This window comes from Mya arenaria, chromosome 3 (genome assembly GCF_026914265.1).
Source record: "Mya arenaria isolate MELC-2E11 chromosome 3, ASM2691426v1".
Classification (NCBI taxonomy): Eukaryota; Metazoa; Mollusca; class Bivalvia; order Myida; family Myidae; genus Mya; species Mya arenaria.
This window is the reverse complement of record NC_069124.1, coordinates 76,912,032-76,939,364: the sequence shown is the minus strand read 5'-3', so window position 1 is coordinate 76,939,364 and position 27,333 is coordinate 76,912,032. Positions and strand designations below refer to the sequence as shown.

General features: G+C 40.2%; 1 protein-coding gene across 1 annotated transcript; it reads right to left on the bottom strand.

Moving 5' to 3' along the window:
* Positions 1-267: 267 nt before the first annotated feature.
* LOC128227690 (dual oxidase-like) lies at positions 268-26,914 on the bottom strand. The gene is made up of 35 exons (XM_052938452.1): positions 26,121-26,914; positions 25,788-25,871; positions 25,351-25,512; positions 24,958-25,145; positions 24,157-24,373; positions 23,735-23,901; positions 21,249-21,348; positions 20,934-21,072; positions 13,682-13,772; positions 13,444-13,537; positions 13,284-13,342; positions 13,011-13,118; positions 12,681-12,868; positions 12,299-12,423; positions 11,950-12,114; positions 11,565-11,681; positions 11,103-11,341; positions 10,712-10,894; positions 10,480-10,563; positions 9,847-9,982; positions 9,629-9,722; positions 9,240-9,418; positions 8,952-9,048; positions 7,796-7,960; positions 7,426-7,568; positions 5,331-5,561; positions 5,042-5,135; positions 4,833-4,882; positions 4,498-4,658; positions 4,114-4,234; positions 2,900-3,129; positions 2,394-2,552; positions 1,868-2,023; positions 1,346-1,474; positions 268-1,076 (listed from the first exon to the last, which is right to left on the bottom strand). Exons 1-35 carry the CDS (start codon positions 26,161-26,163, stop codon positions 954-956), a joined length of 4,821 nt encoding a protein of 1,606 aa, XP_052794412.1. The 5' UTR covers positions 26,164-26,914; the 3' UTR covers positions 268-953.
* Positions 26,915-27,333: the final 419 nt, after the last annotated feature.

Genomic DNA, 27,333 nt, shown 5'->3' with positions numbered 1-27,333 from the left:
TAAGCTATAACGCTTTAACCTTGGTTCGTATGTGGATCAGAGGCCATAGTTGGTAATATGGATGATAAGGAGTTATATAACCTTGTGTAATGGTCCTGAACAACTGTGTGAAGTATGAATTGAATGAAAGGTATTGGAGTAATAAGTGAAAATGCCAACTTGCCCTTAAACTTCAACCGGACGCCGACACTGACGCCAACGCCGGGGCGAGTAGTAAAGCACTCCTTATTCTCCAATAAGCTAAAACCGTGAAGGCTTTCACTGCAATCATGCTCTGTTATATTTATTAATGTACTGAATTAAATGCATCAATATAATGCACGACATGAAAACAGAAAGACAGAAAGTTGTTTTGCGTAACATTTCAACATATATATCAGTAGTAGACTTTAAAATTCAAATACAATTAGTTGCCTAAAATAATTGTATTTTGAATACTATCGAATCAGGTATATGTCCCTATACCCATCACGAGCATACAATGGTGTATACATGCATATGGAGAACAAACAATAATAATGACCAGATAATGTCCATATTGGATGGTTTGAGTGTTACTATATGTTTAATACAGATTCCGTATCAAGCTATATCTACAGTGAAATTGTCTCTCTGGGAAGCTGAAAAAGTGCTTGTCATTGTAGTAACAATATACTTTCCAATATGAGTATTCGAACACATGCAAAATCTCAGCTTGCCCTCGATTCCGAGCATCATTTTCAACGTTAGAACGTTTGGATGAACGCCTGAACATCGCTTCTTATGGCAACAGAAAATACCATGGTCACGTTTGTCAACGATAATTTCAGGCAGTCCGCCCGACAGCATCATGCTCTTTTATCCTAGGTTTCCAGAACATGTTCCGTACGTTTTCTGGGCACTTTCCGAGCAAACTAGAAATTCTCCTAGTAAAGGTTGTAGGTTGATAATGGTTATTGGACTGTCGGGTGGTGCTAGAAGTTCTCGTAGTGGTGGTAGTAGGTGGCGTAGTCGTACTTGTTGAGTGCTGCACACGCTTGCTCCACCCCCTGCGTCATGGGTCTCGGACCGCAGCTGAACACACCGAACCGCCGCACCTACATGACACCAGATTTTTGTTAGTGAAACTTGAAAAACAATGTAGTAGTGTCCTCATTTCTCACCTATAAAAGGTGATTCATCAACAATACAAGTGAAAACTATTATCTTAATCAATATAAAACCCATACATAAGAAGGATACCACTTTGAGGTCCCCCCCTTTGTATGAACTTTTGTGTAAAGGTAAGATACAATGGTTGGTGACCATCGCATATGCATGCATGCATATGAATACTCAAATATTCCTATGAGCAAAAGATCTAGACCTTTCTGTGAGTATTTCTCAGCCCGTCGAGGAAAGTGAAGAACTTGGGCCGGCCGAAGTGGGTGGTGGCCTCCAGCCCCGTAAACAGGCTCCGCCCACAAATCTTCTGGAAGTGACGCTCACACACGTACTGGAAAACAAGCAGAGCAGAAAATGATACGAGACCCGTACTTGGTGACTTAAATATTGAAACCGCAAACACGGTCAAACCGCGCACTCGATAAAAAGTATGTTTATTCATGAAAAAAAATACTTCCTTTTACATGATCATCCAGACGTGATGGATAAAATCATGGTGTCACAGGGAAATTGGTCAAGTCGAAAACATGTGAATTCATGAAAAATCTCTTCCTTTTACATGAGCATCCCGACATAATGAACAAAAGACATGGTATCCTGGTGAAAGCGGTCGTGTTAACAAAGGCCGAACGTGATTGAAGGCAGCAATTAAATCCGTGTGACTAAAATGACTTTGACAAACGATAAGGCTGTTCAGAAAACTGACAACTTAAACTGTTCTCACTAGCATTGAGGTGCGGAGGTCGAAATTTGACTTGAACTCGGTGACGAAGATATGCGTGGTGACCATGTGCTTCCGGTCCATCGCCTCAACGGCTCGGATGATGTCCGTAAGCCACTCGAACTGCTTTTGCGTCCGCGTCACCCACAGGAAGTACACCTGCATGGAATGACGATGGGATTGTCAAACTGATTCTTTAGTTAATTGCTTGTTAAATATTTGCGGCTTTTGTATTTCATGTGATAAAGTTTTAAACAGTTAAGACCTACTTAGACAAAGCAATACTTGCGGGCATTGCATCCTGAACACATTATTGCCACAGTTATAGACATCGGTTAAACATGTAGAATCAGCCCCGAAGGCTAACAATAGCAAATAAACGTAAGTTACTTTAACGAAAGCATAAGATTGCAATGATGTTAATAAGATATGTGAAGTTCGTGGGGCATTCTTCCTCTGAATACAGTTATATTCAGAAGTAGTTTTCTATTATGTAGATTTGTGGTATGTATATATTTCAACGTTCTACCTTCTTGCACTGCATATTGATGGCCATCTCCGACTTATGGACGATGTCCTTGAGTATAGCCGCAAAGGGCGTCACCCCGATTCCGCCCCCGATAAGCACAGCCACTTCAAACTTGTACCAGTTCTGGTGACCCTCGCCGAACGGACCGTCCAACAACACCTAGGGGTAAGGGAAGATGCGGATATTTGTAGAAAAAAACATGAAAAAGTGAGGTGTAAATAGTTATCCCCCACCTTCATCTAATCTTTAAATTAAACTTAAGTCTTTATATAAGATATAAAGTGACGTTATTTTGTAATCTTGCAGGTGTTATACTAAACATTAATAGTGGGACCTTATATGTATGCAATGATGATATATGATAAGGTACGTTCAAGTACTTACATCTTACTTTAGCGTTATTACAGAAAAAAACTCACAATAATAATTGCGGATGGTATAAGTTCGCAGCTATGATTATCATAAAGCATGTAAAAAAAATACATGCACGTTTAATGCACACACACCTTTGGCATTTCCTTGCCGACACGATTTGCAGGGTCAAACAGTCGTCGAACATTCATGGTCCAGGGCCCAACTGCCCGGATGTGAAACGTCACGAATTTCTCGTGCGGCGATGACGTCATCGTGAATGGATGGTACTCTGATCTACCGAGCTTATCTATTGCAATTTGTGCCCACTGACCTGACTTGAATTCAAAACCCAGAGGCTTCTTCACTTTTAGAGCTGTCACATCTGAAATTTGAAAACAATCACTGTAAAACTATAATCATTGTTGACGCTACATAGAAGTATTGTAACTGTGACCTCATTGGCCTTATAACGGTGCGACCCTGAACTGTCTTGATTTCAGACAGGGTTCTGAATATCCGGCAATATCATTCGAGTCCGATGTTTTACATTATTGTTTGATATTATCAGATAGAGATTTACGACATTTCATTTATATCGTGAATGCTTTGCACTTCAATCGTTTGGTTGTGATAATGTTCCTGAACGATGAAACAGATCATACACCAACTTGCCACATACCCGAGGACATACACCAACATTGCCACATACCCGAGGACATACACCAACATTGCCACATACCCTAGGACATACACCAACCTTGTCACATACCCGAGGACATACACCAACATTGCCACATACCCGAGGACATACACCAACATTGCCACATACCCGAGGACATACACCAAAATTGTCACATACCCGAGGACATACACCAACATTGCCACATACCCGAGGACATACACCAACATTGTCACATACCCGAGGACATACACCAACATTGCCACATACCCGAGGACATATAATAACATTGCCACATACCCGAGGACATACAATAACATTGTCACATACCCTAGGACATACACCAACATTGCCACATACCCGAGGACATACACCAACATTGCCACATTCCCTAGGACATACACCAACATTGCCACATACCCTAGGACATACACCAACATTGCCACATACCCTAGGACATACATCAACATTGCCACATACCCGAGGACATACACCAACATTGCCACATACCCGAGGACACACACCAACATTGCCACATACCCGAGGACATACACCATTGCTACAAACCCGAGGACATACACCAACATTGCCACATACCTGAGGACATACACCAACATTGCCACATAGCCGAGGACATACACCAACATTGCCACGTACCCGTGGACATACACTAACATTGTTACATACCCGAGGGGAGCAGCTCCGCCTTGACGATGGTGAGATTGATGGTACAGCGGCTGGTGCTGATAAGCCTGTCGACGGTGTACAGCACTACCGGGCCAACCACGTAGTAGAAAAAGTGAGGTTCCTGTGATGGCAGAAACAATTAAGGAGTGAGTTTTGTAGAAATAAATAGATCCCGAATGTTTCTCAAAGGAATACACTTTCCATTAAATTTGTAACGCTCCCCCTCGCCCTATAAGAAAATCCTTCAATTACATTTTTCCACGATATATAAACATGTAAAAGTGTAATTTTCTGCTGAGTGCAGTAATAAACATGACTGTCACAATTTCGAATGATGTTTGCAATACCATAAAGGCGAGGGCAAATCTGTTTGTAACTCCGTACCTGGACCATACGGACGCTGCCGTGTATGAAGATGAGTGGGTATATGAGGAAGTAGAGCTTGTGAGTGACCCAGAACGCCATGAACGCGTAGCGGCGCGCGTACGGCACCGCGAATATGAACAGCACGATCAGTAACAGCGTCAACACCACCCCCGTCAAACCTGTCACAATGTGTTAGAAAGGTGGAAAATATGCTTGCAAAAGAAAAGGATTGGATCAGCATAGTCAGGTATACGGCTGAGGAATGCTTATCGGTGCGATCAATTAAATCATTACACCTCGTTTATGTTTTATAGGAACGGTAATAAGAAAGAAATATTAAGTAAACTATTAACCTGTTGTTGTTTGGTAGGCCCAGTAACTAAAACTTCCGAGTTCGTGTGAACTGTAATTGAGAACAAAAACATGATTACAAGTTACACATTTGTATAACATCTTGAAAGAAAATAAACTTGTTTTCTTTACCTTCTAAATACGCAAAAGCAAACAGTTTTAACATTCGTAAAATCTACACGGATCTAACAATGAAATCAAGTGTCCTTACGCCCGGAAGTACTCCCTGAGGTAACAGTTGAGGTCTGTGGAGGGCTGGGTGCAGATATGGTATAGGTTCGACCCGTGAAACACAATGTGCAACACTGACAATGCAGAAGTTAGAAACATGTGAAAAAGTGAATGTCAATGGATATCCTAATAGTACAAACCAATCTAGGCGACAATCTAGTGTGTTTAAACAAAAAATCTAAAGAAGGTTGAGTTTCACCGATTATTGTGTTATTCGTCAAAACAAAATGTTATCTAACAGGACAAGTGTTCTGGTCTGTAAACTATACCTGTGAACGCCAGTGAGATACAGGCGATGATTTTGTGCATCTGGTGGAAGGAGTCGAAAGGAATGACCCTGTTAAGGACTGTCTCCCTGAGAGCGGTGATCATGTTCTTGCACATAGTCAGCAGCAACCCAGAGTATGTGAACATGATCACGCTGGCCGACCCCCGGGACATGGTGACCCCATGGCCTGCCACCCGGCGTAGCCCGCGCTCCTCACGCTCCATCGAATAGTCTGAAAGTGCATGGTCATTTTAAGGTATGCGATGTACAATAATGTGATAGCTGAATGCCCAGTGACATATTATCATTTTGTTTAACAAAAAAGCGGTTAATGTGTAGAGGAAGAATATGTAAAATTGTAAATATTATATCGATACAAATATTGGAAACACGCTGTTTTAAAAAACGGTCATTTCTTTCCATTTCAGTTGAAAACAGGAATAAAAATACACACTCTCACAACTTTATCTGTAATGTATCTTCGGTCATTTCTTTTACATATTACTTATCAGTCAGCAATACCCTTTAAATGATACCGAACCTATATGGGGTGACCAGTCATCAATATTTAACATTATTACATTCAATGGTATGACTAAATGGGAATATTATTTGAACATCGGATACTTTTGGTTTTGTGATTGAATAAATTGCTCGTAGTTCAACACTTGCATGCTACGCGATTATGTTGACATGTGTGCACGGGCATGAGACTATATGACTAGGCTCATTGAAGTGAACGTAAAGAGATGATTCTCGTAAGTCTACCCGTACACGTTAAGAAATATTTCTCGTAAGTCTACCCGTTCACGTAAAGAGATCATTCTCGTAAGTCTACCCGTACACATAAAGAACCATTCTCGTCAGTTTACCCGTTCACGTAAAGAGATCATTCTCGTAAGTCTACCCGTACACGTAAAGAGATCATTCTCGTAAGTCTACCCGTTCACGTAAAGAGATCATTCTCGTAAGTCTACCCGTTCACGTAAAGAGATCTTTCTTGTAAGTCTACCCGTACACGTAAAGAGATCATTCTCGTAAGTCTACCCGTTCACGTTAAGGGATCATTTTCGTAAGTCTTCGTACACATTAAGAACCATTCTCGTAAGTCTACCCGTTCACGTAAAGAGATCATTCTCGTAAGTCTACCCGTACACATAAAGAACCATTCTCGTCAGTTTACCCGTTCACGTAAAGAGATCATTCTCGTAAGTCTACCCGTACACGTAAAGAGATCATTCTCGTAAGTCTACCCGTTCACGTAAAGAGATCATTCTCGTAAGTCTACCCGTACACGTAAAGAGATCATTCTCGAAAGTCTACCCGTTCACGTAAAGAGATCATTCTCGAAAGTCTACCCGTTCACGTAAAGAGATCATTCTCGTAAGTCTACCCGTTCACGTAAAGAGATCATTCTCGTAAGTCTACCCGTACACGTAAAGAGATCATTCTCGAAAGTCTACCCGTTCACGTAAAGAGATCATTTTCGTAAGTCTACCCGTTCACGTAAAGAGATCATTCTCGTAAGTCTACCCGTACACGTAGAGATCATTCTCGTAAGTCTACCAGTACACGTAAAGGGATCATTCTCGTAAGTCTGCGTACACGTAAAGAGATAATTCTCGTAGGTCTGTATGTACACTCAAAGAGATTATTCTCGTAAGTCTACCAGTACACGTAAAGAGATCATTCTCGTAAGTCTACCCGTACACGTAAAGAGATCATTCTCGTAAGTCTACCCGCACACGTGTATAGATATTACTCGTAAGTCTACCCGTATACTTAAAGAGATAATTCTCGTAAATCTGTCTGTACACTCAAAGTGATAATTCTCGTAAGTCTGCCCGCACACGTGTATAGATATTTATCGTAAGTATGTCAGTACGTTAAGAGATTTTTCTCAAATGAATTTATGTGCGACTGTAACTTTACTTGTACCTACAAGTTGAAGGAGCGTTTCTCTATATTTTTAATATTAAGAAGTCTGCTTCAATTCCAAAATGGATTCTGTAACCAACATGGTTACAAAAAGAATTTTAATTAAAGAAAATTTAATGCTTTTACAAGTTGCCGGTTTACCCAGCTGCCACACTCACAGACAGCTCTCTCAAGGAAGATCCCGGCACACAGGAGACAGTAGAGAGTGACCCAGAAGATCTGGAGGCGGTTGGTCTCACAGTAGCTCACCATCTTGTCCCACATGGCTTGCACACCTTCCCGACCCTCAGCCAGGCCCTGCCTGTAGGAATAACATATTTGTCTATGGTCATTTCATCTATACTCAAAGTTCATTAAATGTTATCACAAAACCATGCCGGTCATATTTAGAAGACGAAAAAGGCACACCATTTCTACAACCATTGCTCACCTCTCAAGACGGTGCATCACTAAATATTTGACAAGAATCATTTGCTTTTTGCGCATTCTAGTCAAATGTTGGCAGAATGAAACGCTTGTGATTTTTACCCAGCTATCTCGCTCTCGGGACTATGTGACAATGTCGCCTGCTTCGCGGCACCGGATATGCTCGGCGTACGGACTTTTCGAGGTGGCGGCCTGGTTGGTGGTAACAGGAACTTGGACTTCTTTTCGGGTTCCTGGTTAACTTGAGTTGACTGTGAGACCAGTGAGCTGCGAGGTAGAAGTTGAAACGGAATTTTAAGCGTATGTGAGACGGGGATTTTTAGCATATACATTTTTGATGTTCGTGGAAGGCTTGAAATACACAGCTAGCATTCATGATAATGAATGCTAAAACCTATTGCTTCAAAATCGATTCACTGCTGTTTTCGAAACCCTAATAAACTGAAGTGCTTTTTGTTTGGTTTCGATGCAGAATTGCTTTGCAAAATTACATAGCATAAATTTCTTGTTAACAAAATAAATTCTTCTCAATATGGCTGTATAAAAACCCTCGCTAGGAAATGTAAGACTAATAACCGCCCCGATAGCCCAGTGGTAGATGAGGTATATATATAGATAGGTATATGTCTGCATGAACATATTAAAGTATAACCCCAGTATATATAATATTTGGTTAAGATGTCACGTTTGTATAAATTGTGTTTATTTAATTGTTTACATAATATGTAACTCCCATAACAAAGAAGGGATTCACGTATAACCAATTCGTATAACCAATTCATACAAACGTGGCATATTTACCAATACAATATAAGCTAAATACAGCATCATGAACTATTTCGGTATCTTATAATCGAAACAATAGGGTCGAAATGATATCATTTGCTAAACACTATGGTAACGTTTAAGACGGGTTTTCGTGATTTGCATTATTATTTTTTCCCGCGTGGTGTATGCGCACGTTAAAGAATCAAGAGGTATCTTTATAAGAGTTATGGTATCGCGCCCGGATGTTCTTGTATATCGCTGTTTCTTCAACTCTGCTGCTAGCTCTTTGCGACTGGGAATTATAGTCAATGCTTTCTCATTTCAGGTCAGTATTGTAAGTATGGCGTCACGACGGATTCAAAAGCCATGATGCACAAATGGGAGCAGGCAGATCATCATCGACTCTAAGAAACAAAACAAATCGTAATGCTCATGAAATGATATCTACATTATTATATACAATTCTTAGTATTTTGTAGCCCGACTTTACCTGTATCCTTTGAGCAGCGTTGAGCGGCGACGACTCATGCGAGCACCGGCAATCGGGGAGGTCGGAGACGCCGCCTGGTCGTTGTCCGCGTCCGAATCTTTTTAGGATACAGGAATTTGAACGTGAAGATCGAATAAAAAAAATCACATTTCCTCTCTAGTAAGCTCTTTTTAGTTTTAAAAAGGAAATGCGCAAGTGTGTTTCAATCAATGCGACTATCATCAATTTAAAACATCGATGTTTTCTTTTCAATATTCATTATCGCTAAGAAGCAAAATTGCAACGAACCATTCAAGCCAAGAGATGCATTCTTGATCGTCTGTGCATAGTTTCCTGTGGCGAACACGCGCCGAAAGTTGTCAAACGTCATTTCCTGTCCAACACGAAGGCCCGCCTCCCGATAGACGGCCGTGAGGAACTCCTGCACGCGCTGCTCGCTCGCATCCTCAGACAGGTCCAATAGAGACCTACAACACCGATTTCAAACGCAATTTTAATTATTTAAGGAAAACCCATGAAAAAAGGATGAACCATAAAATAGCAAGTCATAAACCTTTGACATAATGAAATTACGTAAAATCAGCAAAATGCAACTTGATTGGACATGACTTATGACTCATCGTCCTTCGCACAAAGTCCATTCTACTGCATGAACTATTTATGATCCATGTACATACCTGATCATCTTCTCAACATCCTCGCCAGCGAGATAACCTCGAGATTCCAGGTCGTACATGTTAAACAACAGACGGATTTTACTCTCAATGTCGTCTGAAAAAAATAATTCTATATCTTACTCTGAACAAGAATAAGGCATCAATTAAGTTTTCAGTGATAACTAGAAAAACGTCATAACAATTACTAAATAGTGTAATATTGGCGCACGTTTGCATACCCGAGGAAAGAAGTATAAAGATGTCTAGGAACTCTCGGAAGGACACGCGGCCGGACTTGTCCTTGTCCACCAGCATGAACATGTGCTTCACGAACATCGAGCTTGGCCGCATACCGAACGCCTCGCCGAACTCAGCCTGCAGAGAGGGAGGCTCGTCAGTAAAACGGGTGATATAGCTTAGGTAGGACTTTATTATTCATGCCATTATTGATTAAAGCTAAACCTTATTTCGACTTCAACCTTTTTTAATAGAAATATATTTAAATCACATCAAATTATTTTCAGAATACAACTTACATTCTCGGCCATTCAAATTTTAGATATGCATTCATAAAGTATTACGCTTAATCATTAAAAATTTCAACTTTCGCGGTTGTAAAACAGTTTATAAGTCCGCCTACTGCCACTCATCCGATATAAACTCCCCGCGTCAGATTTGGTGTTGATAATGTGTCAAGCAATTGGATTGTATTATAAGTCAGTTAGATGACCTGAAGTAATATTTTTAATTATTAAGAAGGGCTCGTTTACTAAGCTTACTCTGCCCATTCTTTATCATTAAAACCTACTTCATGTCATTTAACCATTACATCATGTATTGGCTATGTTCGGCCTGTTGTGCGGTAAGTATACCTGAGTCAGTTCAATGCGAGTGAACTCGGATCCAATGGTATCCGCATACACGTTCTCCTCGCCCTTGTCACCATCCTTGAAAATCTGTCGAAACATGTGCATACACACATTGTATATATATATATAATCATTTAAGAAAGTTGTAAAATAATATTGATATTAAATAGTTATCGGATCATCTTAATAAATACAAAACTGTTCAATCATTTTACTCTATGATTAAAACCCTTACACCGAGGATTTTCTTGAAGAATTTGTTCAGCCTCTCCTGGCGGAACTTTCGAGTTACGGCGCTCCGGAGGATGTAGCTCTTCTGTAGGTGGCGCCGCGTGACCTTCAAATGCCGGGCCTCGATGAACAGTGTAAGGCGATGGGCGAACCGGTCACGCTCCTCTCGGTCGTGGAAATTTAACACCTAAACAATTTTTATCATAGTTTTACACAACGCAGCTCTAGCAAAAACGTATATTGATCACCAATATGTTTTAAGCAATCTTGGGATATATTATGCTCAAAGCGCACAACCGGAGAATTTTCCACAATCTTGCATAACAAATTGTTAACAAGTGTTACGAACTATTTTGTTTTAGATCTATTGCATGTCATACGAAGGGTAAAAATACCAGATCATATTCCGGCAGTTTGACGGCGATGAGATTTTCGTCGTGGTCGCTGGACAGATGGAGCTCAAGGTCGCCGCTCTTCACGGGGCCGTCCCTCGCCTCGCCCGCCGGAAGTGCGCCTACGTCCGCGAATCTGAGCAGCACTTTCTGGGTATTGTAGACGCTAATCTTGCTCTCCTCTGGCTCCAGTACAACACTCACAATCCGCTCAGGGTTCTCGTTGTCAACCCATTCCAATGCTATTCAAAATGAGTTTCTTGTTTCAGTATACAATATTTGCAAGTGATTTTTATTTGAAAGGAAGCAAAATTATCCATTAGTTACTGTGTATTCTTGGAATAACAATTCAAACGGCTGTATCACGTAACAATAACAATCGAATTGATTTCGAAAAAAACTTAGTCTTAATGCAAAAAAATATGTTTTTTTTACATAGTTGAATGCAGTAAAGAGTGGACTGACCCCTGAACTCATTGACGTTGGAGGAAGTGGTTCTCTGGAGGGGCTGGGGGAGGACGCGCGTGCGGTATATGGAGCTGCGCCTGTGCTTCGCCAGCAGAAGCATGATCAGCAGTGTCACTACAGGCATATAAGTAAAGTACATTTAAAGTAAAGTTCAGGAGTCTGGATATTAAAGCTGCACGTGTGTAAACTTTACTGGTATAGTTCACTTAAATACAAGTTCGTTCCTAATATGGTATTACAAATGTATCTGAATGAATCATTGAACGCATTGATGGCAGATGCTTCAAATATATTGTAAGTGTATTTATAACAATACATGTATAGTATTATAAACGAGCCTAAACTAAACACATCCATGGTGATACTTCAGGTTGTATCTCACATGGACAGCAGGCGGCGAGGGCGAAGAAGGAGACGGCGAAGGACACCTCACTTCCGGAGAAGTAGTCGAACGTCTCCAGTCCACTACATGGAGCCAACAGAGGGACACCGTCGTATGTCTTGTTCGGGGCGAGTTGTACCGGCTGGTCAAAACATCCATTCCCTCCTAATGCGAAATGACATTGATTGTTGATTAAAATAGATTATAACTATAATAATGTGAAAAGATATCGTTCAGGTATCATCGAAATTCACTGTTTAATTCCACTTATTATGCGCAAAGTAAGTAAAACAGAAATTGAACCAATAACGTTCTGGATAAGTAATTCGAGCATAACTGCCAGCATTACCGTCCGCTTGGCGAAAGCGGAAGACGTCCGTCTGCACTTGCTGGCTGCTGACCTGGGTGACCACGTTGATGATGTCTACCAGCCGCGTATTCTCCACGTCATACAACTCTTGCTCCGTAAGTCCGCTGAAATCATAGGACAAATAATTAGCTAATACTGCAACAAAAATTATCTTCCTTTCTGTTAGAAGACTTAGATTTTGAAGTTATAGCAAAACCGTCGGAAAATAGCGTCATTACGTTTTTTACTGGCAACACTGTACGTTTACGTTCGTTTTCAACAATGAAAGGGAAGAGCAATGAAATACATTGGGTGTCCGATGATAACATATACCGATAAATCGATAAAAAGAAATAAGGAGACACGCTTGCTATCAATTCACCTGTATCTGGTGTTCTCGAACCAGAACCTATCCCCGTGTCGGATACGGAGGAACTGATCGAGGGTGACGTGGTGGAACAGCTCCCCGGGGCCCTCTGCCGTCGTCTCAAGCAGTCCCCCAGTAAACAAGTCCAGCTCATCCAGACTGCTTCCAGTCCGATTGTACAGCTCGCTCAGCTTCCGGATCTCCTGAAAAACAAGACGTACATGAACATGCAACTTCTTTGTCTTTGAGCAACAATTATTCAATTGACATTGGCAAGTGTTAAATGCTTCTGAATACAAATGTCATCCTAATTTCTGGTGAAGCCTAGCTCTAGATATCACTTACCGGTTTATTGAAGCCCATGGGATTGATTTCATCCCAGGTTTTCACTTTCTTCAGCCCGTAGCTCTCCCGGACCGTGTTGTAGTCCGCCAACCCGTGGTCCCGACCGCGCTACAAAGTACACCATTGGGTTAAAAGGTACAAATGCAACACAAATAACACAAAGTTAAGTTTCTCAGCTGTAACTTGAATGTTAATGCCTCGACTTAAATATACGAATTATTGTTTTAAAAGAAATAACACAGAAATAACCCAAATGGCTTGAAGTGTTCGTACCTGGATGTTTAATGCTGCTAAGTCGCGACGAGAAAACTCTAGCGGTCCAAAGAGACTCTCTGAAAAGCAGTAGAAAAAGTGTAAACATATATTTTCAGCCCATAAATAAACTGCACAAGCGGTACGAAATAAAAAAAAAGTTTGCACTATCCTGGCCCACCTGTGAGGTCTGGCACGAGGATGGAGTCTTCCCGCTCGGCGATGGTGCTGGCCATCCCCCGGAACAGCGCGTCCATGTCCTCTTCCACAGGTCCCTAAAACAAGAATGCAATGTCCTGATCATAGATAAAAACTGTTATAAAATAATCGTTTAAAATTTAAATACAGTGATGCATAATAATGTCTACATTTAGTATATTTGTTTCTTTTTTGTGATAATGTTACCAGCGTTTACGTACTCTGGAGTCGAAGTAGCTGTTGCAGAGGCGTAGGGCAGCATACTGTCGCTTAGAGTTTGGGTCTGTGCTTCGCAAGAAGTTACAACCTGACCTAAAGGACAATGTTATTATTTTACAATTGTACACCAAGCGCATTGTAGTTGTTATACACTCATGCATATAAGACGTGCGAAGACCTATCCTTATGCATACCTCTAAGAGCCGTTTGAGGTAAGCCGAGCCTTAGAAATATGGACAAAAACAACAGGAATCAAAACTCTCACTCAGCTTAAAGGGACTGTACACCAGATTGGCACCAAAAAAGTGTTTTTCTGTAACGAATCTCAGGATAATTATTTAATAGAATGTGATATGCTTTTATATCATAATTGTAAAAAAAGTACCAAAATGTAAAAAAAAAGGTGTCGGAGTCCGGGTTCGAACCCGTGTCGCCAAAATTACAGTCCAGTGTTGTATCCACTGCGCTACGATGGCTTACCCTTTCCGAGTGGTATATTTAAGCTATATAGCTAACTTGGTAATGTCACGTGATAACATCGACTAAGCCAATCACGCATAAGGAATGAATTCTACTAGGTAGACATACCCAGTAATCTTTTTAATTGAAATACGAAATAACTGCTAGACTTAAATAATACCAGCTATTAACTATAAAATAGCTGTTGTTATCGAGAATAATCAACCCGTTTTCATCACCTTTATGTTTACATTAGCAATACACATCTAATCATTCAACAGATCCGCTTGAAGGCGCCTTACAGTATTACGTAATCAAAAGATTCCCGCGCCCGCCATTTCGTTAAAGCATTTCATTGGTTAAAACTTAAAAAGAGATTCAGCGCATGCGCTAAATCGAGCGCGCAACCCCACCGATTCACTTTCGTTCAGGCAGTCGAACCGAAAGATGGCATTCCCGCTTCGAGATATTGTGGAAGAGTTTCGGGCCGCTAAGCGGGCAAGGAGGACCCCTCCAGTACAGACAGGCCAGACGCCCAAATCAAACACAATCGCAGCAGTGCCCGCATCAGCCCCGACGGTGAATTCCGGTCTAGCCGCGGCTACAGCTGATGCATCTGTGGCGCTGACTACCGGTACTGTGGCTCTTGCAGATGATGGTCCTATAGCGCCCATAGACTTGGCTAATACGGGGAGGGTACCCACACCTCAGGTCGCGTCATCATTCCTCGCTGGCAACGGTTTACAAACCGCCGCCCTGGAAGGCCTCCAGCCATTGAATGGGCCCATCAGCATTCCGCAGGTATCGGTCGCGAACGGTGAACAAGGTGCAGGTACGGAACATTTCCTTTCTGATCCGTTGCCTTTAACGGTTATTGATAACACAGTGAATCAGATGCCAAGTGTCTTTTCAAATGTTGGGTGCAACATCTCGCATCAGATTAAGAATAAAATTGTGTCTGGTGCATTTGTAGAATTCTCTTCTTTGATTGATTCTAAATCAGGTGTCGAGGAGTCAAATAAATCGTTAATGATAGGCCAGGACGGTCGGCTAATTATTGACAACAAGTCCGCACAACAAAAAGTTAACGACATCAGTTCGTGGACAGATGCTTTCTTAGTATACATGTCCATTTTTTTGGCTGCTCATCCGGGCAGGACTCAGGAATTGTTAAAATATGGCCGTGACATCCGGCTAGCTGCCAAAAAGCACGCCGGCCTAGGCTGGCGTGATTATGACCAGCAGTTTAGACTTAGATTAGCCGCCGACCCAACTGGCCTGTCCTTCGCAAAAATAGATTACGAATTGTGGCTTCTTTGCATGGGTCCGTCCTTGGCAGTGGTAAGCAATATTGGCAAACTTGCCGAGAAGAAATGCTTCGATTTCAATTATAGACAATGCCATCGAATAGTTTGTGCTTACCGACATAGTTGTATGTTCTGCAATCTTGATCATCCTTGTAGGTCTTGCGTTAGCCAAAGAAGTTCTATCCCATACCCCGGGCCCCGACCTGTCCGTGACGCAGCTCACCTCGCGCGGACAAGGTTTCCACTCGTCCGGGGTCGTTCCTTTACTCGCCCTTACCTCGGGTCCAAGTTCTCCCCCCGTTACTAACAACGATTCGTGCCCCGTCCGTCGTCTTAAGTACCCCGGCTACAGCCCCATAAACACATCAAATTTAGACGCATTTTTACAGCGATATCCCGATAAGGTCCATGCAACATTGTTAAGGAATGGTTTCCGATTTGGTTTTAGTTTAGGATTTGAAGGGTCGCGCGAACCCATCGATGCAAAAAATTTGCGATCGGCTAAACTCCGACCAAGCGTAGTTTTCGATAAATTGCAAAAAGAAATATTGGAGGGCCGAATGGCCGGGCCGTTCATTAGTCCACCGTTTAAAAATCTTCGAATTTCTCCCATAGGCTTGGTACCGAAGTCTGATGGCGGTTGGCGCCTTATCACTCATTTAAGCTATCCACGGGCTGGCGGTAGTGTTAATGACGGCATAGTTAGTCAATTAAAATCAGTATCGTACACAAAATTTGACACAGTGGCAGACATGATATTTAAATTGGGAAGATCAACGTTAATGGCAAAGCGTGATATAAAATCTGCATTCCGGCTACTTCCAATATCACCTAAAGACTTCGAATTATTAGGCATTAAATTTGATGGCAAAATTTATGTAAACTTAAATTTACCTTTTGGCGCCAGTTGTGCACCATATTATTTCGAGGCATTTTCGACCTTTATCCATTGGCTGGTAAAAGACATTTCAAAAATTCCATCACTTGATCATTATCTGGACGATTTCATATTTTGCGGGGCACATGGAACTGGCAACTGCCAACATTTACTTTCCACTTTCCATCAAGTATGTGTACAGTTGGGTGTACCAATTAACGATGTCAAAAGCACGGACCCTTCCACTGTAATAGTTTTTCTGGGTTTGGAAATTGATTCTTCACAAATGCTTATTAGAATACCCCAGCACAAAATCGCAGAGTTGAAGTCCCTAATTTTGCTCTATATAACTAGGAAGAAAATAACGTTGCGAGACCTTCAGTCACTCGCTGGTAAATTTTGCTTTTTCGGCCAGGCAATTCGTTCAAGCAGAGCTTTTTTGCGGCGATTTTATGATGCAATGTCCGGTATAAAACATGAATTTCATAAAATAAGGATAACAGAAGGAATGCGCGAGGACTTCCGCATGTGGCTGTTTTTCTTAACAAGTTTCAATGGGGTATGTTACATTCCCGAAAATGCTTGGTTGGAAAACGAACATTTACAACTTTTTACCGACAGCGCGGGTAGAGCCGGCCTTGGCGGCGGCTGTTACTTAAACGGCAATTGGGCATTTTTTCCATGGCCTCTTGACTGGAGCAAACATGAAGTCATGAAAGACATAACGTTTTTAGAAATGGTCCCTGTGCTGCTTAGCTTGTACCTTTGGGGTCCCGAACTAAAAAATAAAAAGATAATTTTACGAATCGATAACGAGGCTTTAGTTGCCATAATCAATAAACAGTCTGCGAAATCCAAACGCGTTATGCACATTCTCAGACATTTTGTGTTAAGATGCATGCGCCATAATATTTTGTTTAAGGCTGTCCATATTCGAACAAAACTTAATAATATCGCTGATTCTATTTCACGAAAGCAGTGGGCGCGCCTTCGCCAGCTGGTACCCGACTTGGCAGAAAGGGCACCAATTCCACCACTTTTTCAGAGCATGATTTACGAAATGAGGCTCGACGACTAATTGGCTGTTCTATGTCCGGCAATACATTACAGTCGTATCAAGTCGGTTTAAACCGGTTCTCTAATTTTAGGCTTACGTATCAATTGCCAAATTTGTGGCCTCCATCCGTTGACAATTTGGTATTGTTTTTCTCATCTTTGTCACTTGATGGCTTAACCGCCAATACAGCTCGCCTATATAAATGTGCTATCGGTGCCCAATGCAAGCTTTTTGGGTTCGCGGATACCACCGAAAATTATATAATCACTAAAATTATAACAGGCATGGGAAGGAATACACGCGCACATACAACGCGACTTCCAATAACGGCACAATTATTATGCCTTATTGTTGAAACACTCCCATCCATGTGTATAAATATGTACGAAAGTGCCCTATTTACAGCGGCATACACTTTGGCTTTCTTTGGGTTCTTCCGCGTAGGAGAATTAGCCGTAACACGACAGTCTGTTGTAAATCACACGTTAGCATTTAGTGATGTAAGATATACGAGCGACGGCAATTTATTGCTTACACTTCGCAATTCAAAGACGGATAAAGAGTCAAAGGGTTATATTATTCAGATCAATAAAACCGGTAAAAGTGTTTGCCCTGTACACAGTTTAAATATTTTTCTGGCACGCAGGTCAAAGATTAACGGTCCGTTGCTGTGTCATATGGATGGTACTCCTCTTACACGCACACAGTTTTCTTCTGTATTAAAAAAATGTTTATCTGTTAGGAACCTCGAATTTGCAAAGTACAACACACATTCATTTCGCATTGGGGCAGCCACAACCGCCGCTATGGTGGGTTGCACCACGGAACAGATAAAAGAGGCCGGTAGGTGGACGTCAGACGCCTACAAACGTTACGTTCGGCATGAAACTATACATTTGGTTCCAAATTTACTTTAGGTTTGGTTCATCACATCATATTACATATTATTTTATTTTATTTTTTTGCTTATTTAGATAGAACGACGCGCGTGTGGGTCGTCGGTTCTTCAATTATTAGGCATGCCTTTTGCTACGCCCGATCGCACGACGCGAACCTGGGAATTCCCAATAGTGCCTTTTGGTGGCAGGGCTATGGAGGTCTAAGCCTTAAAGCGCTTGTAAGGAAAGTCACGTTTTTGAAACATATTAATGAAGATGGACTACCTCATGTCATGATTATTCACATTGGGGGAAATGACATTGGCCAATATCCTACTAAAGTGTTAATGGCAATTTTTGCTAAAGTAATAAGAGCGCTTAAAGATTTATTCCCATCAACTACTCTCGCAGTATCGCAGATAACGCCTCGAACAACATGGCGCTATTCGAGTAATAAGCGTGCAATGGGAAATGTAAGGCGCCGATTAAATGGCTTTGTAAAAAAAACCATATTAGGTATTGGGGGTTCCTTCATTTCTCATAATATTACGCCTGAACAATTGAAGTCCGACGGTGTCCACTTGAACGAGCATGGCAATGCGCTTTTGATTCGCGACTTTAAGTCCTGCGTGTGCAGTTTGGTAAATCATTGAAATAAATATCATCAGTTTTGTCCAGCGACGCTTTATGATACGCTAATACACGTTTACGGTATGCTTTACCGTTCATTCAAGTTGTTGCTGAGTAATGCGAGGCTCCTTTTCTTGTTGCTTTTTTGCTGCCGAGCCAAAATTTCCTTAAAGTATGAATTGTTTTATAAGATAATAAACCCAGTTCTGTTTCGGGTTGTGATGCGTGTTATTTCTTTATGCTTATATTTTGGCGAGTTCGCTTCTAGTACCTAGAATCTCACATTGGCGTTCGGCAGCACTTAAATTATGATATTTATTAAGCTATTGGAATTATATAAATACAGACAGTATACTTAAAGTTAAAATGCTAATTTGTGAGTTCCGGCCATAGTACACCTTGACGGAATTCACGTTCAAATACTTAAGTCTATTTCATAATCAAACTCGTAAAGCCCAGTGGGGGCTATTCAAAACTGCTGCTTTGCCCTTTGGGGCGGTCGCCAGTAATACGCCAAGTTGGCAGGTGACCAGATTGCTTCGTTCGCTGTTCATGCTTGTGAATTCGTGCTTGTGTAAATAACATGGAGCCTCGCCATTAAATCCAAACTTTAAATGTAAATAAAACAAAATAAAATTTTGACAAGTTATTTGCTCTGTTGTTTTATATAGCAAAAACGTATGGTTATGATTGAAATTAGAGTAAGAGAAGCTAAGCGCTTCAATCGTTCTTGTAAGTTGAGGATTTATCGATAATACCAGCTATTAACTATAAAATAGCTGTTGTTATCGAGAATAATCAACCCGTTTTCATCACCTTTATGTTTACATTAGCAATACACATCTAATCATTCAACAGATCCGCTTGAGGGCGCCTTACAGTATTACGTAATCAAAAGATTCCCGCGCCCGCCATTTCGTTAAAGCATTTCATTGGTTAAAACTTAAAAAGAGATTCAGCGCATGCGCTAAATCGAGCGCGCAACCCCACCGATTCACTTTCGTTCAGGCAGTCGAACCGAAAGGTCAGTTTTTTAAGAGCTAGGTTTGCTATTTAAGAAAAAATCCCTCCCACCCACCCAATTGCCGTGCCTTTTGCTTCTTAGCTCTTGATTAGTTTAAAGTTATGTTCATAAATAGCGGCATGTGTGCATTTGTCTGCGCCCGTTTTGCATATCTGTTTTCAGCAGAGCTACAACATCCATGGTCGTATAAAGCCACCACGACGAATTTGAAAAGTCGCTGACCACTACGCAAACACAGGTGCATATTCTTCACGCGTGGGACCAAAACTCTCATCGGATGGACAACTCGTGAATTTACCAGCGGCGTGGCTCCTATTAAAATCGTGATATTTTGTGTTTGTCATGTATATAATGCTTTATGAGTTGTGATTAGCGTTCGGCAGCACTTAAATTATGATATTTATTAAGCTATTGGAATTATATAAATACAGACAGTATACTTAAAGTTAAAATGCTAATTTGTGAGTTCCGGCCATAGTACACCTTGACGGAATTCACGTTCAAATACTTAAGTTTATTTCATAATCAAACTCGTAAAGCCCAGTGGGGGCTATTCAAAACTGCTGCTTTGCCCTTTGGGGCGGTCGCCAGTAATACGCCAAGTTGGCAGGTGACCAGATTGCTTCGTTCGCTGTTCATGCTTGTGAATTCGTGCTTGTGTAAATAACATGGAGCCTCGCCATTAAATCCAAACTTTAAATGTAAATAAAACAAAATAAAATTTTGACAAGTTATTTGCTCTGTTGTTTTATATAGCAAAAACGTATGGTTATGATTGAAATTAGAGTAAGAGAAGCTAAGCGCTTCAATCGTTCTTGTAAGTTGAGGATTTATCGATAAATTGTAAACTATGTGGTACTTCAGTTAGTAAGTTTCAATGCATTGTACGCATTACTACCAAGCTTATGTCAGTTTTCGACAATTTTCTTTTTTTTTCTTGCAAATTGATCATCTGGTGCACAGTTGCTTTAAAACAGAAGTGAAAATCAGTGAAATAAATATATAAATACTAATCCCTTTACCTCCTCCAGACGGCTGGCGGGACGAGGGTGTGGCCGAACCTCATGGCGGCAGACTGAAACTCCAACTTAATGCCCGGATGTACATCTGCCATGTAGCCGCTATACGAACCCGCGTACGGGAAGCCGTCGCTTTTCGAAGCTATATAACAAAGTGTAACTTCATTACCACACACAGCACGATGTACAGCAATACTGTATGAGTAGACCCATTTTAAATAAACGTTTCGGAGAAGACGAACATGTTCAGATAATGTGTCCTAACTTGTTAACAACTACATGTTTTCGATGTATGTTTTTTTATAAAAATCACCGTACTTGTTTCACTGCTGCGGGTGTAGGGGTAAATGCGCTTGAACTGGTCTGGAGAAACGCTCGTGTTCAACCACACCGGCAGCCAGTCGTAAAACACGATTTTCTGAAAATATTGATAGAATAAAACAATCTCAATCGATTGGAACGCAATTTATTTCTTTCAGTTTAATTCATCGCTAAGAGAATACTAAAAGGCAAACAGCGGAAACTTATCCGTGTTATATGTTTTCAGTAGGGATTGAAAATCGGACCAAAGTCATAATCGATCATCGAAAATAATCGGACGAGCCATTTCGATCAACCATCGATTATATAATCGAAACGGAACAAATAAATATATTACAAATATGTCCAAAACTATATTGGTTTGTACATACATGTCTTTAAATGAATAAACATATTACAATCAGTTATGATTTATATGCTGTTTTGTTGTACATTCCAGGTTACAATTTATAATTTAGTAAAATGTTTTAAGGAGATAACTTAATTCTAAATTAATTGAGAATAAAAACTTGATTTTTCCACACTACAAGTATATACCAGACAGTAGTTTTATATTTATTAAAAAGATCAACCATAAACTGATGAATTATTTACATAATTAGTAGCATTTTCATCACTTTAAATCAGATATAACATAATTTGGAACAAAAATGTAGTACAAAATGTATTTACATGTAGCATTTTAAAAAATGTTCCAATCTATTACATGAAATACTTATCAATTATCATGACATCATGTTGAAATTTCTAGCAAGATATAACATGGGGAAATGCTGAATAAATAATCATTTTTTCTTGATAATTTTATATAAGTATAAGTCCGTACCGTTTCCCGTTTTAAAGAAAATCAGTAAATACACAACACGGTTACTTCCCTTTGTCGTACATTAGCGATAATCAATTATGGAAATATGAATTCGATTATCGCCGACCTCGGACACAAATAATCGACTTTCGACAATACTCGATCATCGTTTTAACCCTAGTTTTCAGTGTAGAAACTGGTTGTAGCGTAAGTTATTGAATACGTTTTTGCACTGCATTTGGTGACATCAACATAACAACAGGCTGGCTTAAGGCACAAATTGCTACAGTCTATATCGGTGTATAAATCATGTTGAATCTTAACCTCCCGAAACACACAATACCCACGACGATACAATTAAGGTGGGGAAATAGCAGTTTCGGTTTGATTATTTGAGTTTATCAAGGCCTGTCCGCGCCATTGGCTTCATTATGACTTGACCCTGCCGTGACGCCATCAACACTATAATTGCGTTTAAATGCCATAAGTAACATGAAATGGATGTGACTGCAATTCCCAGTCAAATCCTGACATTAGAAGACTTGAAGTAACAAAGTAAATTACAAGAGATCCGGGGGGGTCAACACTGCCAACGCCTCTAACGTCCATGTAACATTACATTTTGTCCTTGTTAAAACTGATCCCAATGGTCATTCTTCAAAGGGTGTCGGAACAATTTCTAAAGTTGAAAACTGACCCCGACAGTTATTTGACGGCCCTTCCTCGCGTGGACAGTTGACCCTCGTTGACTTGAAACTGTTCAAGGGTATTCAATATCAAACTTAACTTGACCCTATGACCATACTTTATAAACTATGTTCATTGTATTAGCTGGTTATTAATAACACTCTTAGATCCAATTTAGACCAATATTTATAATCATCCCGACCGTATAATGGTATTTTTTCAACGTTGAAATCTGACCCGATTAGTTGCATAACTTACCATTTTACAGTACACGTCTAATTAGTAGATTAACAAAAAGACTGCAATCAATTAAATTTAGCCAAGGACCAAAACACTTCTGATATAAGTGATATATAAACATTATACTGTTGATGCTGATTAACTTAAATACTTACTGATAAGCATTTCTGTAAATATTGATGACTTTACGTACCTTTTTTCGAATATACCTTTATGCTATTTTTGATAAAAAGAAGATTTTTTATTGATAACATATCAATGATAAAACTAAACATCAAGCGATGCAGATAACGGCGGTATCTACAAATCGAGACAATTCAAATATGCGTTCTCGCACTTTGCACCCACTCCCATTTATTATTATTGACGGGGGCGATTTTCGTCGAAGCACACGTACACTTCTTTTCAAGGACACACGCGCGCAGAGAGGTTATAATGATGACATGCTATTCCTCATAAGATGCATTTGCTATTTCCCTTAAAGCACGTAAGCCCCTCACCTTTCTTCTATTTGTTTTTTTTCCTGGTACATGGAGACAATCTTTTTCGTTAATTTTATGTTTATATAACCATTTCAGAATGACCCGATTATTAAAAGATTAACACCTATCATTTTTAAACACTGTTTTGGTAAAAACGCAAAGTTAAATTGTTGTCTGGGTAAATTTCCAACGTTGATAATTGACCCATTGAGTCAAAACTAAAAGGTTACACCGGCTTTAGATTGTTTGTAGAAGGCATACTTAAGTACCTGGTATTGGGCTGTGACCCTCTTCCTGGCGATGTTGAAGATCTGTTCGTCCGTGTACTCGGGATGTTTAAGGGCGATCTGGCCCGCCTGAAAATTGTGCCACCGGTGCCACAGGATGCCAAATGCCAGCAGGAACGGGTTCTCATTACCGCGTGGATTTCCAAGAGCTTGAAACGACAATAGGGACAAAAGGATATACAAGATCTGACGAGTAAACGAAAATTAGTGCCAGTAAAGCTAGTATTATAGTTGGTCGACCGATTTTGCTATCAGAAAGAAGGGTGATAATGTTGAACAGTTAACTGTTATATATTTTATTATTCGAAATTGGGCTTTAAGTAACACCAGGGTCTATACTGAAATAAGTGCTTATTTTTACGATAGCTAACTGAACATTCTAAAGTTAGACAAAGCTGGACTACCGTGAAACCTTGAAACTGGCTTCAGTTTGTGTTCGCGCGCGACGGGCGGGTTGGAGTAGGGCAAGCGTGCGGTGTTGTTGGGCGGAAAGGACATCATAATGTTGTCAGGGCTGCTGGCGGCCAGTCGGCCACCCTTAAGTTCGCGGATGGCGTCTGTCCACGCCTTGTTCGGACCATAGATGACCTGCCCGTCCAGGAACGGTGTTATTTCATTCAACTAGAAAGTTTATAAATAATCTGTATTGGTATATCTGCTATACATACAGATAGAGGTTTTTACATCAATCTGAAAACTAATTGGAGTATTGAGTTAAAAATGAGAATTTATTATTATAATCTCTTTCGCATAAATTATGTTTCACTAAATTATGCATAATATTTTATATATCTATTCATTTTTTATTCAATCGCGAATAACTCAAACTCTTAAAGATCACAAATTTATCGCTTTAACAACTTTTTTTTGTCTTGAAATAAACAAATTTTGCGGAAATATCTGCAAAATAGTGATAAAAAGACTGCTGAAAAATTATTAGATCGCAAATTTTCATATTTTAGTTCGAAAACTAATGTTTTATGGCGTAAAGCGTTACGAACGCTTAAACATAAATGCACAAAACATCAATATTTAAACTTAAATATAAAAATATGTGACTAATTTTGTCAGCAGTCTTATATGAGTGGTTTACATGCATTTTCGCATAAATTTGCTAGTTCCAAGACCAAAAAAATATATTTGTTTTTGTTTCAAGTTCACTCTTCATTTATACCTTCATTCATTCCAATGTATATACATTTTACCTGCTTTCTTGGATTGTTCGGTGAGTATCCCGTGGTGAAGTCATATCTGGAGCGTTTGAAGGTCATTTCAATGTCTCCATTGGCCCGGGGGTCAAATTGCGGGTGACCCGTGGGTACGGGTATGTTGAAGTACTCCACTGGGCAGCCTGGCCGCTGGGAGTCCACAATCTCCTCGACTAGCTGCTGACCTGCAAGTGATTGCTGACTTATAAGAACTCATATATAAATAAACTTTACAGTGGTGCAACTAGGTCATAATTGCCTAATTATTTCTACACTTGTCTATGTAGACGTAAAACATTTGTCTAAAACCAATACTAACGTTCTTTTCGTTGTTGATATTAAGCGAAACTATGGTGAACGGTTTGTAACACATTTTGAGAACAAACGTACCAAAGAAGACGAGCATGGCGGTCCTTCCGACGAATGACGGGAGTCCTGTGCGTCCCTGGTGTGCGGCTTTGCTGATATCCAGCGGGTTGGGCCGCCCCGCACCGGAAGGGCCGTACACGCCGTCACTGTAGGCTGTAGGGCTCTGACGCAACATTGGCGTCTCTGGAATGGCCAGAAGACAAGCGTTGTGTTCCATTATAATGTAAAATGATGATTCAGTTGATTTTGGAATCCACATGATGCAAGGGAATTGTCAAATGAGTAAATACACTTTTACATTCGCGTCTTTCTTTTGTTTCAAAACTTAGTTTTTATTATATTGCACAACTAATTTAAAGTGTTTGCTAGTTAGTGTTAAAGAATAAAGAGTGTCATATGACAATTTGAAATAAGATTAACTGTTCAATTAACCGGAGTTTGTGCCCAAATTGTGTTACCTGCGGCTCCCCATTCCGGGTGGTCGAGGTTGTTGTACCAGCCATCGTACGGCCGGTCCTCGAACCCGTCATCACCATGGCAACCTGCAGGGAAACCATGGCAACTTCAGGAAAAAGTGCAGGGTTAAGTAATTAAGTTGTATATTACAGTTTTAGCCATGAACAAGTCTGCTCTTTTTCTTATCGTTTATTTCGAAGCATAACATAAACGTTTGAACGTTCGAATTTTTTAAACCAGTAAATACACGCGGCTTGAATTTCTTCGTACTTGTACAAGCGAACTGAATCAAATGAAATGTATATTGTTAAATAAAGCGAACTTATGGTACGTACCTCCAACGAGTAGTAGAATAAGAAACAGACAGTGTTGTCTCATAGCAGTACACCGGTGATGGCAGTTCAGATTCTTACGTACATTCTAGTGTTCATTCTGGTGTCACTTTCTCGTGCAAAGTTGACTACTTCATAGTCATGTATTTCAAAACTATCACTATTGTATCCTTTCCAATTATTTGGGCAAATGGTCAAGTGCAGTACAAGAAGTAAATACGAACTAGAGTAGTTAATGTACTGCAGATTTTCACCATATTTACTTATGATCTTACGGTAGCAATGTCCGGTGGATAAGTGTCATTCTTATTTACATCCTGAACACAAACAATCGTTAACTGCTGGGCACGCATCATTTAACCTATCCTTTGTTGGGTATGCGAACTGAATCAGTACGTTTAATTCATCCTGGAGTGGTTGCTAAAAATCATATGTATCTCGTATCAAGATGTTTTCTTGTAATTCTAGTGCTTACAATCGAGTCACTTACAGGGATGTCTCAATCGCGCGTGTCTTCCTTCACTTACACGTAATCCAATCACTTCTCATGTATACTCTGTATGATCATATCGCAATCTCAATACACTTCCTGACATACATGTCCTTGCAAGACCGTTGAGATCGTCTATGTATTCTTTATCCTATTATTTCAACAGCAAACGCACTTTGGTTGCACTGTGTGTCACTTACAAGCGTCTATCGAAGCTAAGCATGGTTGGTTTAAGGTGGCTCAGTTAGGCTCGATATTTAAGCTAGCCTTTACTACAATATAATTTGAATCATTCATACAAAACCCAATACAATATATGATCCGATTGCACTCAGGATATTCCCAGCATGTATACATACCATCCGTTCTAGTCTGTTTACAATGTTTACAAAATTACTGAATGTATGCAGTAAATATACATGTATGACTTTAGCGTGGTTACAGCGACCGGTCGTTATGTAGCTTGAATGAACATCAGGCAATTCTCATTAATAAAATTAACTTTAACTTATGAAAGAAAACATTAAATCTCTGATTTCACCTGAAACTTCAGAATACCAACAATGCGTTAAGTTACATGACAAGTGTTATTAAACTCAAATTCTATCCACCAAGGTCAATAAACTATAACGATTATAACCCCGTCATTTAATTATCATTATTAATCTTAAGCAAACTTTATACTATTAAAATATTGAGTTGTCATATTTCAAATATGAAAGTCAC